We start from the raw sequence: 13,128 nt of genomic DNA, 5'->3' as shown, positions 1-13,128 counted from the left end.
CAAAATGTGCCCCCCCCCCCCCCCCCGGTCACCTCTCCCACAGACTTACCAGCAGGCTGCTGTCCAAGCTGCCCGGCTGCATTCCTGTAAATCAGCCATCAGATCAGTATCGGCTGATATGGCTGGTTAATAATCAGCCATTGGTATCGGCCAATAAAATCTTTATTGATACACCCCTACTTTGTGTCTCTGCAGTTGAAATGCTGCTTTAAAAAAATTAAAATAGAATAAAATAAACATTTCAAACTCTTTTACACCTCAATTTCAAATGTTATGTAGGTCTGCACCATGCGTATTCATGCACTCTTGATACTCTGCTAGTGCATGCCAAAAAAGCTTGGGTAACAGTCCCACAGTGTTTCAACATCAGGCAAATGCAGTAATCCACAGCTAAGCAACCTGGTGAATAAACATGGGTGACATGGTACATGCTCTTAGATGGGTATCATGGAGATGTGTTTGTTTTTAATTGGGTTATGTACATAAGCCGTGAACTTGACTGCCAAAACACTACTTTGCTTATAGTGTAGACTTGGCTGGTTCTGATTTTCTGTAGGTTAATGGTGTATGTTTTGTCTTTGTTTACATTGTAGCAGCTGTGCTTCATGATAGGGAAGGGGAAGAGAAACTCAAGTTCTTGTCTCACTTTGTCATAACACAGCAGTACCGTAAAATTTTTAGTTTTCCTCTGGGTTTTTTCTCCTGTACCTCTTATACTGCTGCTTATAAAATAGTCATCTTTTTAATTGTGAAAAATTATCCAAGTAATCAGAACAGTCACCATGCTTGTGTTTAAAGTACTGCAGTTACCAAAGCCATGTACTGATACCATGTTTATAGTGTTTTGGTGTGTGTGTGGGGGGGTGTTTAACTGCTGACATCTTGGAGCACATTAATGCTTAATGTCCTCTGACATCACTCTTAGTTTACTAACTTTATTCAAATAATTTTTAAACAAACTGAACAGGTACTTGTAGTGGAGGGTCATTAAATCTCCCCTCCCTCCCTACCCTTCCAATACATTTTCTGTTTCTAAGTCCAAAACTCAATGTTAAAGGGATTTCTCCTTTTAGATTTTTTTCTAGACATGATTAAGCTTTGTACCTAGACAAACAGTGAAAAAATGCAATCTCAAATGGAAATTTCTGAAAGTTAGGAAAAATGTTAAGCATCGGAGGTTATATTATCTATGTAATTTTAATTAGGAAGCTTGCTACTAGAGCAAGCAAGCTTCTAAAATAGTTTTTTTTAATATTCTGCATTTTCCACTTTTATACCCATGCTTTGAAAAGCTGTAATACTTGAATGCTTTCCTTTTCTCTAGTTCTTTCAGAAAGAAAACTATGTATACTAGTTTGCATAAACTACTTTACATTGCAAATACAGGAGTGAATGTTTGTGGGGTTGTTTGTTTTTTTTTTAAACAAGGTTTGAGAAGCGTATTTATATTCCTTTGCCTGAAGACCATGCCAGGTCTGCAATGTTCAAGCTTCATCTTGGGACCACTCCAAACGAGCTGACAGAATCAGATTATCGAGAGCTTGGAAAGAGAACTGATGGCTATTCAGGTGCTGATATAAGCATCATCGTACGTGATGCACTGATGCAGCCTGTTAGGAAAGTGCAATCGGCTACTCACTTTAAAAAAGTAAGTAAGTTGCAGAATTGCCTGCTTTTAATTTTGAGTTTATTTTATTTTTGAGTGTATTTTTTAATCTACCTGAAAGAAAGAATGTTTGTTTTATATTTCATATGGGGGTTTTGTATCGTATGAAATGATGTCTGTGATCCAAGTCTTTCTTTTTTGAGTCCTTGTGACAAGGTATTTAGTAGAATTTGCAGATTCATTGACTCTGGGCCACACTGTGAGCACTTCTGTTGTGGTTTCAAACTTGCAGCCTCTGGGCTGTCGACCATGCACATTGGCACCCATCCCCTTCCAAGTATTCATGAGTTATCCTGACTGACACATTTCATCTGGGCTTTGGTTGCTACTCAGAGTTGGCAGTCTCTTCATGTCAGTTGAAAGTGGCTAACTTCAGCTGTTGCATCAAAATCCCTGCTTCACATTTAAACGACAATACAGTGTATGCGTTTGGGAATGGATGAATGATCAACCATGTATTAAAAGTCAGAAATATGGAGTAGGTCTAGTTAAGGAGCAGGTAACATCCTTTCTATCTACTGCCTTTTCAAAGTAGAACAAGAAGAAAGGAATTACTTATTTCTGCCACTTTTTTTTTCTAGGTGTTAAATTACCTTTATCTGAAATTTGTGCAAGTGTGTCTGTGCAGGATTAGGTAGGATGGGTTTCATATAACCTGTCTGGCAGCATTTCTTTGGCTTCTGCTAAGCCAAAATTAGTCTGTCAAATTCATTCAGAATCTCCTTCTAATTTTTTAAGCCCAAGGTTTACCTCACTGCTACTCAACAGAGATGGTATCTTGTCAAATTAAAAAAATAAATAGAAATTAAACTTTATGATAACCTGGGCTCTACAGTACCACTTAAACAGAGAAGCTTTGTTTGAAGCTAGGTTTTATATCCGTGTACCTTCCAAGTAGCAAGTTCAGTCCAGTTCTTGGATGAAGGAGAGTAGATACCAAGGTGTTGATAAAAGGGTCTTAGAGTACTAGAAAATTTGGGTTGAAGGGATCTCAGGAGCAACTCCCTGTCTAGTGCAAGTCCCTGCTCAAAGCAGGGCCATCCTTGTACACTTAAATCTGCATTGAGGATCCAGCTGCATCCTCTCACATACTTAAAAAACCTTAAAGTTAGTAAAGCACATTGGCTCGATTAATAATGGTCCTTGGGCATGGTTTTAGCTTGGTTATGAGACCCACTGGCCACTTCCACACAAGCGTCAATGTTATGGTTCCCGAAGGACAAATAGCAACGGCACAACGTGTGTGTGTAAATATAACATATTTGAATAACCTTTGTACACTATTTATTAGTGCACGTGTGTGTAGATTATTTACTTCTTTATCACCCGTCATAGAGAGAGAAGTGTATAGATACATAGATCCATCTACAGCCTGACTACTGGACTTTACAAGTAAATGCCGTGTCCCAGAGTTCTCCACAGTAGCAGTTCAGGGAGTATGTGTTAATAAGATATTGCCGATGTCTGAAAAAATTTTCTGACCAGAGAGCTATCCTCCATCTCCCTTCCTGAATTAAAAGAGTGCTGGTCTGTTGACAAGTCAAATATTTTCTTACTAGATTCTTATGACTACTTTTTTTCTATTAATACAATTCTTACAATTTAGGATATTCAGTATTTGTTTTAATTGATTAAAGTCTCTTGTCTAAAGGGAGGTTGACATAATAAAACATCACTGCTTACATTCCCATCTCAGAAAAGGAGAGGAGATTTCATTGGCCAGTGTTAAAATTGGAATATCCTCAACAACCTGAGCTAGTATGAGATGAAAAACCTGTTTTGGAGCCTGGAATTAGATTATTGTTTAGTACCGAGTTCTCATAGCTGTGAAGAAATGTGAAACCGCAGAACTGTTGGCAATACCGTATAACCTATCATTACAAATGGCCTCTGCCAGAGGACTGGTGATTTGCCAACATAACGCCCATCTTGAAAAAGGGCTTCAGAGGTGATTCTGTAAACTACAAACCAGTGAATCTCCCTCCCATTCATAGCAAGTTGTTAGAAATCATAAAGAATAAAATAATCAGTCACATGGACAAATATGATATGCTGGGGGTGAGTCAGCATGATTTTTGTAAAGGGAAATCCTGCTTCGCTAATCTGGAGTTCTCTGAGCATGTTAACAGGGACATGGACAAGAGGTATCCAGTTATCATAATACATTTAGATTTTCAAAAAGCTTTTGACAAGGTCCCTCACCAAAGGCTTTTAAACCAAGTTGGCACAGGATTGGAGAGAAGGTTCATGGATTGGGTACTGGATAAAAGTGTTGGAAGCAAGGAAGGGGTAAAACTAAATGGTCTATGGTCATTTTTCAGGGAAAAAGGTCAGAAGTGGACTCTGCAGGGATCTGGGCTGGGTCTGGTTTTGTTCAACATTTTCTTACGTGATCTGGAAGTCAGAGTGCACAGTGAACTCTCCAAGTTTGCAGATGATACTAAATTATCCTAGGTGGTCAATCACAAGTTGATGAAGAAGAGCTGCAGAAAGACCTAACCAAGATAAGTGAGTGGGCAAAAAAAGTGGCAGATGAACTTTTAAGTGTCAACAAATGCATAGGGGGAAAAATAACCTCAGTTAATGTATACAATGCTAGGTTCTGAACTAGCTGTTACAGCTTGGGAAAGAGACCTTGGAGTTACTGTAGATTGAACTGAGCTGATGTTTGTAGAGAACTGAGTGATGACCAAAAACAGCCAATAAAATGTAAAACAAAACTAAGACTATAATGCCACTTTACAGATCCCTGATGCATCTACTTCTTGAACAGTGTGTGCTGAGTTCTTGTCTCCATATCTCAAAAAGAATACAGTAGAATTAGTTCCCCTTTTCTGAGATGGTCAGGGGTATGGAGCAGCTGCCCTACCAGCAGAGACTAAAAAGGCTAGAACTCTTCAGTTTGGAAAGGAGAAGGCTGAAGGGGGGATATAAGAGGTCCATAAAATCATGAAGGGTGAGCAAAGTAAACAGGGAGCTGCTAGTCACCAAGTCTTTTTGTGCAACTTGGAGTTAGCTTGTGGCACTCATTGCCACAGGAGGTTATGGAGGTAAATGGCTTAGCCAGGTTCAAAAAAGGGACTACACAAATTCATGGATCATAGATCCATTAAGAGCTATTAAGCAGAAAAGTCAGGGATGTATCCTCTAACATCCCTAAATCAATGATGGTGGATGCCAGGGAGATGGATCATTCTTGATTATACCCTCTTCATATGCTCTTCCTCTAAAGCATCTAGCACCACTGCTAAAGACTAGATACTGGGCTAGGTGGACTTTTGGTCTGACCCAGTATGGTGTCTTGTCTCCTTATGAAGACGTTTTAGTTGATAGTTTTTGTAGTCTCACCTTAATTTTTTCCTTTTGGTAATTTGCAGTCACTAAGAACAGTACAAAATGGTGTATTTCTTATAAATATATCGGTAGTTGACTTACATTAAGGCATCCTTCATCTGGGATTTTCCAATTGCTTCCTTTCTTCATAAGGTAAAATCTGAAGCATACTCTGTACACTTTAAATGTTTGTTAGCTTTTATTTAAATGACACTTTGGGCAAACATTTAGTCTAATACATATCTGGGAGCCCCAAAACTTGACACCTGGCATTTTTGTTCATGTTTGTCTGCAAACTGTAAGATTCCTTGAGGTGGTCAGAGAGAGATGACTCTCCTGATGTGGTTTACTACAGTCCTTAAATAATTCAATGCTGTCAACTCAGAGTAGCACGAGGACAGATGGTACTGCTAGTTCTGCTTCTGTCCAAAATGTTATAACTTCTGTGGATGGCTTCTGTAGCCAAAACATAAGCCATTTCCAGGGTTATGCTTTCAGTGGACATGGTTATTCTAATTGAAGGTGTGAAAATCTTTAGCTTTGATTTATTTATTTTATGGTAGAACCTTTTAGGCCACAAGAAGCTACAGTAAAAGCTCTGTTATCTGGCATCCCCCATTCCTGGGGGATGCCAGATAACAAAATATGCTGGTTAATTGAGCGGCCCTAGCCGCCACTTCTCCCACCGCGTCTGGTGCGTCCCTGTGCCCCTTCTGCCGCGTCACTGCCCCTTTCGTGGGACAGGGAGGCAGGCCCTGCGCAGCCTGTTATGCCCCCGGGCTGTGGGGGCTCGGCAGCGTGGGCTGCTTTGCCCCGGGCCATGGGGGCACTTCTGGTTTCACTTTCTTGCAAGCTGGCATGCTGGTTAGTAGAGTATGCTGGCTTGTAAGATGCTGGTTAACAGAACTTTTACTGTACATACTATCTAAGTGTAGAGCAAGTTATTCTTTGTTCTGAAGACACTGAAAACCAATTAATAAATGCATTATATTCTCAGAGTACTAAAAGGTTAACACTGAGGGTGCACTGATTTTTATACTGGTTGACGATTGGTTCGACATCAATAAAAGGAGAAATTACATTTTTGGCTTTTTTTTTGGTGGTTGTGGCCAGTAAGTATGGCCACGTATGTGGAGCATCCTGGTGAGTAGTCTGGTTCCCATGCCCCACCACTGGCTCAAGCCCATGGCAAGCTACAGGTCCCAGCAAGAGCTGTGGGAGGTGGAAGGGGCGCTGGGAAGCAGTCACGTGGTGCCACGCTTAGCATCAAAGGGACCGTGACTGGCTACTGCTGCCACTGGCATGGCAATGTCATGTGCGCAGCAGTGGGGCCTGAGCACCAGGGCTGCTGCAGAGATGTTGAGCTGGGCATGGGTGGGGTAAGGCATCACACGAGGGATATTTCGCTTCACCAGGCACTGGGTGCCCTTGCAAAAGTGCGTTATCCCAGCTGACCGCGGGAGCTTGGCTGCATGGGACCCACCGGCACTGAGGCAGTGGCGTACACTGGGGCTCCAAATGTGCCCAGTGCTGCTGTCCACATGAGGGTCCACCCCATGCATGGGCTGCACAGGAAGTGGGGTTGTGGGTAGGAGCTGTAGGTAAGGAGGCAACATGTGTGGGAATAAGGCAGTCACCATATTCCTCATTGAGTGCTGGAGTAGGCAGGAGGTTTCTGTGTTATAAATGCAAAATGAACAAAAAAGTTTATTTGTCAGTAGTTTAAAATGCCTTGCACTATTACTAAATATTGGATAAGCCTCGGCCAGTGTGACTGGTTAATCGTCAGCTATCTGTATCAACCAAGAAAGGCATTATCTGTGCACCCCCTACTTGATATAATTATATCGTTTCTCCCTGCCCCAACCCCCTCTGTCATACCATCATCCTTTTAAAAGAAGCTGGGAATACAGGAGCAGAAGGTGCTCCTTAGTCATGAGTCCAGTCCCCTGCTATTTTGGACAGCTACATCATAAATGCCTTTCAGTTCCTGCAGGTGTGTTCTATTCTTGTGGCTCTTTAATACGACAAATAATGATGAAGTAAGCCAGAACTGACAGCCTTAATGTGGGACACCTAGCGAATAAGCATAGCAGTACAAAAGTTGTATATGTGCATGCAAGTTGGAATAAGGTGTAACTGCTTTTCTCCCACTAGATGTCTCCACATTCCATGTCAAGCCCCATAACATAGGAGCTGAAATAATGCTTCACAATGTCTCAACGTACAAAAGGCATCGCTGAGCGTTTCTTAACTGCTTTGTACTGTAGGGTGTATATCCAGATGCAGTGGGAACCTGTTCGCATTAGCTGATCTGCTCCTTCTTAACCAGTGATCATCCTTAAATCTTGAGTTGCTTTTGGAAGTATACTCATACAAAAAGTTTTTTTTTCCCCCAGCATTCCAGGCTTTCTACAGGAACTTGGGACTTGATAAATCCCAAAGGAAGCAGCTGATACTAATCCTTGGAAGTGGCCTTTCAACTGTCCACCTGCTGCAGCACTTTTTGAGAAGTACTGTCACTAACATGGTCAAATAAGGTCCAGCTTATATCGTAGGGCTTCACCTAGGAAGTGGAGCCTCCCAGTGAGAAGAAAACCAGCATGATATTTCATATTTGTTATGGTTTGGTTAGATTTTTAACTAATGGTTTTGGCTCCTAACAGCCTCTCACATTTTAGTTGTAGTTGGTAAACAGTAACTTCTTGAAAGACAAAGCATTAACAGTGGTGCTTTTATGGATTTTGAGCCTGTAGGAGGATGAGAATGTCAGTATTTTCCTTCTCATGGCTTTCAAAGCAAGTATGAAAAGTTCTCTTGCTACTCATTTTTTCTGTAGTAATGCAATGACAAAAACCTTTGTAGTGTTTAAGCTTGTCTGAGTGGTCTGTAAGTAATCCCTACTTTTAAATATAATATTTATTATTTCCAGGTAAAAGGACCATCACTGTCTAATCCAGATGTTTTGGTAGATTTACTTACCCCATGCTCTCCAGGTGATCCAGAAGCCATTGAAATGACATGGATGGAAGTCCCAGGGGATAAGCTATTTGAGCCTCATGTTTCCATGGTCAGTATTTTTTTTTAAATTTGTTCCTTCCCAACTTCTAGAAAATCTATTCAGTGTGCAGCTGACATGAGTCCTCTAAATCAGTGGATTGGTTTCAGAAGTATGGAACATGTTCGGCGCCACTCACCAGTCCTAGCATTGGACTTTTTGTGTTTGCAGTCATTTTGAAAGAGAGCCAACTCTCCCCAATCTGTATGTATATGTTCTTGATGTTCCTCTTTGCTGCCATGGAGCTGCCATTTAGCTCCTCTTTTCAGTCTGTCACCCACCTGGCATCCTGCAGACTCCTCCCTTGGTTGTCACTGATTTCCTGTCATTATCATACTTACATGCTGAGGTTCAGGGTGCTGAGTTCTGTTATGGTTTAGAGAAGGGTTGTCCAATAGGCAGCCCATGTGCAATGGGCAGCCCACGAGCAGTTATGTGCACGCTCAGCTCTGGTATAGAGAATAATAGTGGTTTTTGCAGGCTAGTGTTTGAGGATTGAAATTAATATTAATGACGCTTATTCACAGATTTTTTTAATTGTGACACCAAGGTGCACTACATGTATAACAATAGCTTCTGGGCACTTCCAGCAAATGTGGCTAGTGGGAGGTTCTATCCTTCCCCCTCTCTTCTTTCCCCCAGGTCTGCCTCCCCCTGATTATTTTCTAGATCCTTCTCTAATTCAGCCTTGGTCTGTAGGGTAGGAATCTCTTCTATATATTTCAATTTAGGCAATATCACAAGGCTCACTGCTTGTCACTTAGTGTTGTCACGCTTTCCAACAACTATAGGGTAGGGTGTAAGCAAAAAAAAAAAAATTAATCATCATAATGGCTGAGTGGGAAGGGGGAGTTGGTGAGAGTTTGCTGCAACAATTGCCATGTTGCATCTCTTCCAAAAAATGTGTGTCAGATATATCTCAGGAACTTTGTCAAACTTAAATGCTAGGCGGGTGTCCTTATTAGAACCTTTTATTTGAAGCAAAAGTCCTCTCTATTGAGGGAATTTTAATTAAGATGTTAACTGACTTTGCACTTGTTTCTGCACTTTCTGGATGCACTTGTTTGAAGTGGACAGGAAAGTGATAGACACTAGCATGGATAACTACATGTATATTTTAATGTGTCTGAAAAAATATAGGCTCTTATTAAATGTTTCTGTTAGTTGAATGGCACAAACATTTTTGACACTTCTGATACATCTAGTAGTGCAGTTCTGAATGAAGTAAGCTGCAACAAGATTCTACTTTCTGTATTAGTCGTATGTATTGGAAGGATGTTGGGCCTGTTCACTTAGTTACTGGGAGAAGAAACTTTCAGCCTAATTAAATCTACCTACATATTATGCTAAACATAACCTTTGTGACTCCCATTTCGGATTTAAAGTGGCATTGTCACTGAGAACTAAACAAATGAGCTCTTTTACCATGTGAACTTACTCCCATTACTTGGCAGATATTTTCCAAATGGGGTAAGCAGGATTAGAGAGATGATCACAGAAATCAAATGCTGTAGATCAAGAAAATCCAGAGTATATATAGAGGAACATAGTTGGATTGAAATTGCGCCAATACTGACTGTTGGTGATTTGTTAACTATTTTATTTAACAAGGGAGTTTACCTATCAGTCATGAGTAACTAAATTTTGCTAGAGATCAAGTAAAATATTTGCATTACATACAAACTTGCTTTCTGGAGCATTGTACTGCGCTGTACATAGGAACATCTTTCCTCTCTCAGTAAAAGTTCTTGCAATTTAAAGTTAGAATAATGAGAAACCGAGACAGAAAACACTGGATTTTTTCTTCCTTTCCAATAAACATTGTTAAGCCAAATCATGTATAAGGTAGTAGAGTGGATTAAATTTAAATTCTTAATGGTTTAATTATTAGAAATATTGCTGATATCTTTGACCCTTTGGTTTCACAGGATAAAATCTGATCTATGGAAGTGAAAAGTGCATGTGGAAATGTTTAGTCTGGCTTATAATTCTGTGCTATCTTGATAGAAATGTTTAATGGGTGTATTTGATTATCAAATGTGATACTGTTGTTTAAGTTGTGTTCTATAATTATCTTTTGCCTTTTTCCCCTCTTTTTAGGCTGATATGCTCAGGTCATTAGCTAATACAAAACCAACAGTAAATGAACAGGATCTAGAAAAACTGAAGAAGTTTACAGAAGACTTTGGTCAAGAAGGCTAAACCAAAGATCATTGCAGATCATTTGAACTTGTTTTTGCTTTAAATATTTTTTGTGTCCTTATTGATGGCACTTCAAATAATTGCCAATTAAATCACTCCCTTCTTACTTTGCACATGGAATAGAAGGTATCTTTGCAAAAAGACCCTAGAGCTTTTGTATTGTACTGTTTTCCTCCAATGTCTATTAAGTATCTTCTATTAAGAGGTAAAATTAAGAGTATAATTTTAGGATGCTATTGCAAAGCAAGTGATGTGGTGGTAAATTCTATTAAAAACGTAGAACCCCCTTACAATATTAGTTACATTTTAGTAAATGTTAGCTTTTAGATCATTTGTTGTAGATGTGGCTGTAAGCTACATGAACTTCCAGTAGACCCAGTGGAAGATGGCCCCCTTCTCTCCCCCCCCCTTTTTTTAAGGGGTGAGGAAGGACCCATTTAACTGTCAGGTATTCTCGGTGTCAGTCAGTGTGCCTGCATAGTAATGGCTATATTTTCATTTAGAAAAATGCAATACATTTTTCTGCTAAAACATTGCTGGTGGGAGTTTCCTGTCAAATAAGCACAGAACACTGTGATGGGGAGTAAAGATTTTTTAATTTATATAATGACCAGTACTTTGTTAAATAGTGATATTGACCTAATATTTGCAGCTCCCCCATTCTGTTGAAATATTGCCTTAAAATAGCAAGTTGTTGGTTTTTAACCCTGCTAACTGGTAGGCACCTGTCACTGTGCAGTCTAGCAAACTTTAAATGTAAGTATCTTGGAAGAAACTTCACTTAGATTTTTTTTAATTCAGATTTTTCTGCAGTTTTGACTAAATGTACTGAAAAAGTTTTAGAGGACTATCTCAGGAGTTTCTGTAGTTGAGGCCAGCAAGTATAACTAGTTATTAGATGTTGTAAGAGAGGTACTACTGGTATTATCTTTTAATTTTATTATCAGACCCCAAGAAACTGGAGGAGGAAGTAGTAGGAGGTCTGGCCAAAAACTTTGAGGTGATGGTTTAAATTAAAACCTTTCTGATCAGTCCAGGGCATACTGTATATCTGTTCATTGCTTACATTTCTGGGGTAAGGCTGGCATCTGAGCAAAAAGTCATAACGGGTTACTGCCATGGTTGTTTGTTTTTTTTTAAAGGAGTTTGAATTTTAAGATATGTTTGAATGTAACTTACAGCATTATAATGTCAGCAATGAGTTGTGCCTTGTAAGTTTGCACTGGCTGTAGATATGAAAGAGCATTTAGATATCTATAGTACAATACATTCCATTAATATTGTAAATTTCTCTCATGCATATATATGCTTTGTTTAAACTAACTTGCATTTAAATAAATTTGCACATTTCATACACACACACACATATACATATATAGTATATGGCCACCTTTTTTGATAGGTTTTGGTTTTCTTTTATGTACATATTTGTGTACTTTACAAATTGTTAAGACTGGTGAAATTTTGCTGTACTTGAATGAAGTAAAATGTCCAATAATGTACTAGGACACATTCTTTGAGTTTTTCTTCAATGTTCAATCTTCAAAGGGGCCCTGGACAAATTTTCTATTACATCTCATAGATGCAATTTACTACTGGATATTAAACTTAGGAACAGTTATCTTTTCTGCAGTATAATATTATACAGAAGCAATTGGGTAAAGATTTCTCTTGTAATCCACATAATACCAAGAGTTTATTTCTAGTATTGCATACACCCACTATTCCTTACTACGTATACTCAGCTGTGACACGCATGCCTTAGCTTTCTATTGCACCTTGTGTTCATAATTCCAAATATTTGCAACTTTGTTATTTGAAACTTAAGATCCCTATTGTAATAATCGTGGGGTTCTCAGAGATTTATCCTTGGGCAAACCCATTTATTCTGGATCACAATTAGTGGGTCACCATTAGTTCAAATCTGTTAATCCCTTAATGTTGTTTAATGCATTCGAATAAAAATGTATACCTGTCAAACTTGAGTAACCTCTTGTTTGCTCAGTTGTGGGAAAGGTTCTGTATATAATATTTTGCTGTATCTGTAAACAGCTTGGGTGTTCTATTGTAAAAAATGAAAATGGATTTAAGCAATATGGGGTAGATTGGCAAAGTTGGCATTATACAAATATGTCCAGCTAGTGTGTGATATACATCTCGCACTATCTATATATCACATAGTAGCTGGACTCTTCAACCCTCAGAAAAAAACCCACTGGCATGTAGTTTTGTGGGAAATAATATTGCAGATAAACAGTAGTGTTTGAAGTATCAGTCATCAACCTACAGAAATAACTTTTCAGTGATTTTTTTTTTTTTCTAGAAGGAAATATTGGAAGAAATGAAACATAAGATTTCAAAATGTGATCAGCTGATCTTAATTTTGTGAAGTACAAATAAGGAATAAAACAATTTTTGTTTTTCTTAAGCTTTCAGTTTTAAACTACAGGTTCATAGCTAAAGTAATTTTAAGTCTATGAAGGATTATGTTTGATTGCTTAGACTATTAGAAGTTAAAGTTCTGTATATGCTAGGAAAGATAATTGACCATACATTCAATATAAGGTATGAAGTATGACTTGATTTAGCTTCATATTAACATACAAGGCAGTCTTAGACTTGATATATTTCAAACTTCAGTGATCATTTCTTTTGGAATGCCTCATTTCAGCAGTTGCTCGGGGATGTAGGGCGATGGTTAGGAAGGCCAAGGCAGAGATGGAACAGGGGCTGGCTTCCCGGATTAAGGACAACAAGAAGTCCTTTTTTAAGTACATAGGGAGTAGAAAGAAGGCCCCAGGAAATGTGGGGCCCTTGCAGGACAAGACGGGGAATCTGGTTGTCACGCCAGACGACAAAGCCAACATAT

General features: G+C 39.1%; 1 protein-coding gene across 1 annotated transcript in view; it reads left to right on the top strand.

The window, feature by feature from the left end:
* VPS4B (vacuolar protein sorting 4 homolog B) overlaps positions 1 to 12,682 on the top strand; it is a 45,686-nt gene extending 33,004 nt beyond the window's left edge. The window contains exons 9-11 of the mRNA XM_019521755.1: positions 1,429 to 1,648; positions 7,932 to 8,069; positions 10,158 to 12,682. Of these exons, the coding sequence (XP_019377300.1) occupies positions 1,429 to 1,648; positions 7,932 to 8,069; positions 10,158 to 10,259 (460 nt within the window). The 3' untranslated portion in view covers positions 10,260 to 12,682. The remainder of the gene's footprint in view (positions 1 to 1,428; positions 1,649 to 7,931; positions 8,070 to 10,157) is intronic.
* Positions 12,683 to 13,128: the final 446 nt, after the last annotated feature.

The sequence above is a fragment of the Gavialis gangeticus genome, unplaced genomic scaffold, assembly GCF_001723915.1.
Source record: "Gavialis gangeticus isolate Ggan-Ray unplaced genomic scaffold, GavGan_comp1, whole genome shotgun sequence".
Classification (NCBI taxonomy): Eukaryota; Metazoa; Chordata; order Crocodylia; family Gavialidae; genus Gavialis; species Gavialis gangeticus.
This window is presented reverse-complemented; position numbering and strand designations above follow the sequence as displayed.